Raw genomic sequence first — 7,562 nt, 5'->3', positions numbered from 1 at the left:
GCATGTGAGCAGAATACTTGTCCTAAAATAGGTAATCATACCGGTGTAGTGAAACGCAGACAAAATGATAGGCGCCCATGTACGGCGTGCTGTGCTGTGCTTTTCATTATCGTCATGACCAATTAATAACACGTAGATCCTGACATTTTCACATGCTAAAGGCATTTGCGTGCTGAGGAGAGAGCGGTAGTTTGCGCTGTCGCCCGAAAATGAGGTGCGATGAAAGCCTTCCCCACACAGCTTAAGCTTAACGATACCTGATCTGATCTATAATAATGCATCAAAAACTGCTGCCAGGATGCTCTTTGTGGGATTTGGCGTCGGTGTTGCGGTGGGCGCCGGAGGATGTTACCTATACCTGTCAGCGGTCAAGCAGCCTCAGGACAGACGTGGTAAGCCAGGCGCATCTGTCGTTGACCTCCGCTGGGTTTAGCCGCTTCCCGTACCAACAGGAATCCACGCGCATTTACCTGCGCCGTGGTAGCCTGCCGTACCTTCCCTCAAGCTTTCTTGTTGACCCGACCACCCAACCTATGTTCAGCGCAACATGGCCAATACGAGCAAGGACGCTTGCCTGCAGGACCGATATGAGCGCTAGCGTCCCCAAGTGCTCCACACTGCGCATTCCGTTCAAATCTGTCCAGCTGACCAGCGAGTGATTTTTCACGGCAGCCGTGATACCGTGACCCGGGTTTCCCCTGACCAATCCCCAGGCACCCCATTATTGGCTCATAGACTTACTACCCCACCTGTACTGCTTGCAGTACACGTGCACGGAATTCCTACTCCAGTTGCACAGGACCATATGTGCGTGTCCGGCAGCCTTTCCAATAGGCTTGCTTTTCATTTTTTATGTCATTTCGATGTTCGCACATCGCTACACGTCCCGCCGGCCCCAGCCCCAAAGGCCACCCCCAGGACCACTTGCAGCGCGCAAAAACTATCCAAAACACTCCTTCACGCACGACGGTAATGCTGCCGTTTTCCCCCCCCCACCCTCGAGTCTTTCCCCCCGAGTTGGCACTTTTGTTTCTTATTAGGACGTCTGGGCGACCACAGTTGAGTCGTGTCATTGGAATGCATGATGATGATTTCCTTCCTTCCTCTGCCATACTGCTCTCTGTGTTGGTCGCCCCGACCTGCAGCGGGCCTTGGCATCAGCTTGGTGGAGGGACACCACGCCGCCAAGTTCGGTAAGAAACCATTCATTAGACCATTCGTTCGGAATTAGGAGTCCGATTCCGGATTAAGGGAGTTGAAATCCGATTTGGGAGTCGGGTTGGGGCTTGAATCCGGGTAAAAGGCAATCGTGTAGTCGGGCTTGAAGTCGGGTATCGACATTCGGCACGCCGCTGCTCGCTGCTGTGGGGGGAAGGCAGGGGGAAGCGAGTACCGCGGCTTCGAAGACGGGTGGGCTCTCCTCACTGCGCTCTGCAAACGGCGGTATTGTGATGATCGGCGATTACGTTGTTGACATGAAGCGCAGCAGCTCTTGGTGAGAGGCGTTAGCTCGCATTAGCGTTAGCATCACACGGCATCTCTGTCTGTCTGTCTGCTTGTCGGTCAGTCAGTCAGTCTGTCAGTCTGTCTGCCTGGCGTGCTGACTGTCGTCGGCCCAGTCAGGCGGTAGAGAGTCTCAATGCCCTAAGGCCCTTGGCATCACGTATTGGCAAGGCTGGATGGTGGTGGCGATGACGATGGCAATATTGGTGATGAGGTTATGGCCCGTGAATCTCGCAGGCGCACCAGAGACCGAGATATTACGGCAGTACGAAGGCTACGTTGCGGCGTACGACTACCGTACACGGAACCCCAAGTGGGTTCTGGAGCACATCACCAGGGCCTCTTCCAACGGAGATGCCAAAAGGTGTGCTGGAGGGGGATATTGGGGGTGTGAAATGCTTGTGTGTGTGTGCGCTCGTGTTATCGTCATGATTATCATTATCATCTTCATCATCATATACATGATCTGCCCACCCTTCCCCCTGCCGGCCATGAATGACCTTACACGTCATCCTCCCCCCTTCCAACCCCGCTCTAGGGAGGGCTCGGAGTTCTTCCCGGACCCGGGGATTGACCCAAGGTTCAGTGCCAAGCTGAGCGACTTCCGCGGCTCTGGGTACGACAGGGGCCACATGGTACGAGCGTACGACACTGGGTGGAAGGGAGACTGCTATACACGAAGCAAGGGGCGAGGATTTGGTGTCCTATTTAGCGATAAGAGAGAGGCTCCGTTGCGAAAAAAGATCCACTAATTGCGTGTCATGGGATCCGAACATTTGAAAGCCGCAGTGGGACGAATGCTTGAATTTCAATTGGATTTGGATCGGTTTTGAATCGAATTTGAACCAGATGCGACTCGCGGGAGCACACAATAGCACACATAGAGCGTTCCCTTTTCCCCGCCGTATCCGCGATTGTTGACGGTTGACGGTTGACCCTGTCCTCAGACACCCGCTGCGGACCACAAGTCTAGTCAGAAGGCGATGGACGAGACATTCAGCCTCATCAACATCAGCCCGCAGGTGGGTTCGCGTGCGTATGTATGTATGTATGTATGTATGTATGTATGTATGTATGTATGTATGTATGTATGTATGTATGTATGTATGTATGTATGTATGTATGTATGTATGTATGTATGTACGGACATGTGTATGGAGCCGGCGAGGATGGTGCACGGGTAACTTGTGCGGAGACATGGCAGCAGTTGGTGCTTTGGTCGCCATCAGGGGCAGCTGAGGCCTGCCTGGACTTCCTCCTGGATGCATGGTTTTCCCCCTCCCCCTCCCCCTCCCTTGACTCCCTGCTTTTTGCATGTATTTCCCCCCCCTCCCCTGCCCTCCCTCCTCACTTCTTTCCTTACCTACTTCTGGAGTATCAGTCTATCTTGGCATCAGCTTCACTCGATCACGTGGTTCGTCGTCTTCCCCGCTCCTCGTCCCTCTCCGGGCCTTACTCGCTTACTACCCCTTGCATGTTTCCTACAAACTGGGAACTGGGAACACCCCCCGACCCCCCCGTCTGGTAAACTCTTGCCCTGGCAGCACCTTCACTCGTTCGTGGTTCGTCTTTCCCCCCTGACCCCCCTCGTACCCCCATCCTCTTCCTCATTCTTATTCTCCTTCAGGTCGGTGCGGGTTTCAATCGGGACTACTGGGCCAGGTTCGAGCGCTTTGTCAAGGAGCTGACGTGTAAGATAGGGAGGGAAGGGGAGGGGAGGGAAAGTGGGGGGGGGGAAAGAGGAAGTGGGTAGAGAAACACCGGGGTCGCGTGACCCTGATGAGAGCAACTCATAGAGCGCATCACACCCCACGTGCCTGTACGGCCTGGTTGGTGTGTACGAAACAAAGATGCAACTGTGTTATTGTGTATGTATGTGTGTGCTCTTATGTGGGATCTGATCCTGGTGTACCTGCCGCCTGGTGCAGATGCCGCTGCGGACGTGTACATCGTCACGGGACCGCTGTGGCTACCCACGCAGTCGCCGCCGCTGCAGCAGCAGCAGCAGGATGGCGATGGCGGGGGCGGGGGCGGCGGTGGTGGGGAGGCGAGTGGCAAGGCCAAGGGAGGCAGATGGACGCTCGTACACGACTGGATTGGTACGGCACCTTGACATGATTTTATACCAAGTGATTTTACTTAGAGTTTACTTTATTGATACAACTATGTTTGTTGAGGATGTTTCTAGAAACCACGATTTTTCAAAATTAGAAACTAAGACCAATTTTGCTTTTACTTTTCCGATTTCGAAATATTTCTGACAGCCTTCTGCTCTTGGGCCCCCTCATGGGCCCCGTATGCTTGTATGGGCCCTCGCTAATGCACCTTGGACTTGGGTTACGCAACTCCAAATAGAAGGTGGTGGTGTGACACGTGCATACGTACATACGTACATCATTATTGCCTAAGAGCGCTTTGAGCTTAGTAAATAGGGCAGGGCTCGGGCGGGGTGTAGGAGTTGAAGGGGGATAGAGGTTGGAGGTAAGGGGATAGGAGAGAGGAAACCCCGAGGCGGGAGAGGGGGAGGAGTAGGGCGTGGAGTGGAGAGGGTCACGTAGCGCGGGGAGGAATCCTTTTTCCTCCCCAGTGCTGCTCCGAGGTTGTAGGGTGTTGGAGAACCGGGGGGAGGTGGGGTTGCGCGGGTATGGGAGGGGGCAAATGGCGGTGAGAGCGCCAAGAGGACGTAGGTTTACTGGGGTTAGGGAGGTTGAATTCTGGTGGTAGCAGCGGGGCTCGGATGAGGGGAAGTTGTGGCCCGAGGAGGACCATTCTACTTAGGCACGTCTTCTTTGCGGGACTGGGTTGCTTGGCGAGGGGCGAGGGTGGGAGCGGTGCAATACGAGGCAGGGTGAGTATGTTCTGGAGGACCAGCCGTTCCGGTTTAATGATGGTAACGGGGAGGCGCCGCGCGGGCTACAATCCTCCCCCTGCGGTATTCTGGAGGGCTTAGGAGCTGTGTGTCGTGGCTACGTTGTCCCGTTTGTGGTCTCGCCGGTCTACCCCGGGCACCTGCAGTGGTGATTGGGCTTGTGCGTGGTCCTTTTTCTTTGGTTGGTTACTTCTCCCCTGGACCAGCCCAGGAAGGGAGAGGTACAGGAGGTCAGTTGTTGTAAGGTGGCTGCAAGACGTCTTGTGGTGTCGAGCTCTCTTAGCCTTTCTCTCTTGGAGGCTTTCCTTTTTTTGGCTCTCCCCTGCCTGGGCTACCCTGGCCGTCTTTTTCTTTTCTCGGTTTTTCTTCCCTTTGTCTTTGGTTGTGTTGTGGGGGTTTGTTCCAGAGAGCCTTTGCTTTTACCCTAACTGAGACTTGTGGACCCACTCTAGCGGGACCTGAGAGCCCTTCGTGGTGTATTCACTGCAGCGCCATCCCCGGATGGACGGGCTGCGGAGTGGCTGCGTTGTGTGTTGGCAGTCTGAGTCGGGGTCGGGAGCACACAAGACTAACCGACGTGTGCTGTGTGCTCCCGACCCTTGCGCTGTGTTTCGGCTTCGGCCCCCGGCTCTCGCGGCCCACAGTGTAATGTAAGTCATACATACATACATGCATGCATGCTTGCATACTTGCATACTTGCATACACAAGTTCAGTCAAGTTGAACGATAATGGCGTCAAATGTCCATTTCCTTGCATTCGTTTTTGCCGTTTCATGGCCCGCAAAATCTTCCGCTTCCACTACCTCCAAAACTGGCTGCCGTACAGGCAAACCGCCGGGTCTGGTTGCCGTACCCACTCACTACTACAAGGTTGTGCTAGCTGACCCTCGAGGGGGGGGAGGCGGTGAGTACGGAAAGGGCGCGACGCCACGTGACCCGCCGTCGCCGCTATCCAACGGTACGGTGGCGGTTGGCGCATTTGTCATGCCCAACCAACCTATCGATGCGCGCAACCCGCTGACGGCCTACGTGGTGCCGTTGGACGACCTGGAGCAGGTGGGCGTTGGAAGTTAGGACCGTTGAGGCCGTTTGGAGTTGTTTGGGGAGCTCGGGTTTGCACGTCTTTTCCTTTTCCTCCCCCACATATGTATGCTGTCCCGCATACCCTCACAGGTCCCCTGGGATCACAGACTTGACCTCTTGTTTAACAATTCCCCCGCCGCCTCCGCCTCCTCCGCCTCCCCCTCCAACTCCTCGCTTTAATGTCGGGGCCGGGCCTTTCTGGATTTGTCCTGCCTACCCCCTCACACTTCGCTTACCACTGACCCGCACATCCTCTTCCCCCTACACCCACCCCCCCTCACCTTCTCCACCCTCTTCACCTCATTTCTCTCCCAACCCCTCACCTCCCCACCAAGGTGGCTGGCACCAAGTTCTTTCCCGCGCTCCTTGACGAGCCGCGTCGCAGAGCTGCTCTGGATGCAGCGGCGGTGGGGTGGCGGCAGGAGGGGCTGGCGCAGCTGAAACCATTTGAACGGATCAGCATGAAACAGGTGTCTCTGTGTGTCTCTGTGTGTCTGTGTATCTGTGTGTGTATGTGTCTGTGTGTGTCTGTGTGTGTGTGTGTCTGTCAAAATCTATCACCTTTCACCTTTATGTCCTCTCCTCCATCCTTGCCCAACTCATGCGGCAATATCCGAATCCGATTCCGGTTCCGGTTACAAATTTTCGGTTCTGACTTAGATTCCCTTGTCTTCCAATCTTTCCAAATTCATTTCCATAAAATTTCGGTTACGTGACGTTACATGCACAGGCATATGCTGCACTGCCGGCACCCACGGACACGGATGCCAGCAGCACGCAACCTCCTCAGGTTACCTCTCCAAAGGCACCACCCGGTAACGCCTCCTCCTCCTCCTCATCATCATCATCATCGCCGCCGCCTGCGCCCAAGACACCACGGGGTGCGGATGTGGTGCACATTTGCGACGTGAACGCATGCCAACTCCCCAGACCAGACTTTTACTTACCGGCAGGCTCCGGAACTAAGAGCCGTAGCAGCAGCAGTACTAGCAGCCAGCGGCAGTAGCAAGGCGAGTAACATCGTAACAGGTTGAACACACACGTCGCCAATCCTACCAGACGTCGCTGGTGACTATCTATTCGGAGCTCTCGCTTCTTGGTGTGATGAAGTTGTACCACCGTGTACCACCACCCCTTTCGACATTTCCCTCGTCGCGGAGCTCCGGAAATCGATCATTAAAACACGCATATGTGGATTTCGTTTCGCGGTACCGGTGGTAGTGTAGTATCGGATGAGCACACGATTGTCCAGTTGCGCCAATGGTGGTGGCGATGTGAAATGCGTAACGTATGGGTGCGTGCAACACACACTGTACGGCATACTTGGTAATGTACGGGAGCTTATTCCTGGTTGTTAAGAGCAGAGTGTGCCCACCGCCTTAATATGTTTGCTACTGGGCGTACTGTATATGTGATGGCGCCTCCTTTGCTGCGGGGCATGGCTGGGTTGCGGAAGATGGGCTGCGAATACCTTAAGCTGACAAATATTACACTATATTAACCCCCTTAGTCCCCGTGGCCTGGAAAGCACCTACCGGGGCTGCTTGGGTGGCTAACTATATTTATTAGGCGTGTTTGGTTTTCCGGCGGACCCGCTGATCCAATGGGGGACCCATCAAGACAACAGCTGATGCCCTAGCCATGTGCAAGGGTGTGGGCCGTCAAGTGAGTCGTGAAATCATCTTGACGACCTAACGAAGTTTCAGCGAGAATGACGGTTAAGAGTTCGTTTAGCATGTAAGGCCCAATCTGAAAGATATCAGCTGATGCTTGAGTTGTTGGCGCCGTCATGGTGGGCGTGCGAGTGCGCGAGTGAAGATGGGTGGGGCGATGGGGAACTTGTGCAAGTGCCCGACTCTTCCTAAACAATGAAAGAGACACCGCGCGCGCGCGTTTTGTACACACGACGGCTGCACCGTAGGTAGAACTCGTTCAGCTAGGAAATCAGCTACATTAGACCTTTGGATCATGCCGCCACTGATATAAGACGGCTCCCTGATGGCTTTTTAAGGAAAGGCCGCAAATCACAGGATCACATCATTTCTGCACAGGTCTCCACCGCTGTTCTGCTTTCTCAACCTTCCTTTTCACTGCTTTCCATTTGGA

At 54.7% G+C, this 7,562-nt stretch overlaps 1 protein-coding gene across 1 annotated transcript; it reads left to right on the top strand.

The window, feature by feature from the left end:
- Positions 1-151: 151 nt before the first annotated feature.
- On the top strand, positions 152-6,462 carry nuc1 (mitochondrial nuclease; the record flags this gene model as incomplete). Its single annotated transcript, XM_002957256.1, has 12 exons — positions 152-214; positions 298-392; positions 1,146-1,193; positions 1,741-1,867; positions 2,042-2,138; positions 2,451-2,525; positions 3,131-3,194; positions 3,432-3,602; positions 4,519-4,602; positions 5,200-5,429; positions 5,792-5,926; positions 6,187-6,462. The coding sequence occupies exons 1-12, from the start codon at positions 210-212 to the stop codon at positions 6,460-6,462; spliced, it is 1,407 nt and encodes a 468-aa protein (XP_002957302.1). The 5' UTR covers positions 152-209.
- Positions 6,463-7,562: the final 1,100 nt, after the last annotated feature.

The sequence above is a fragment of the Volvox carteri genome (genome assembly GCF_000143455.1).
Source record: "Volvox carteri f. nagariensis unplaced genomic scaffold VOLCAscaffold_71, whole genome shotgun sequence".
Taxonomy (NCBI): Eukaryota; Viridiplantae; Chlorophyta; class Chlorophyceae; order Chlamydomonadales; family Volvocaceae; genus Volvox; species Volvox carteri.
This window is presented reverse-complemented; position numbering and strand designations above follow the sequence as displayed.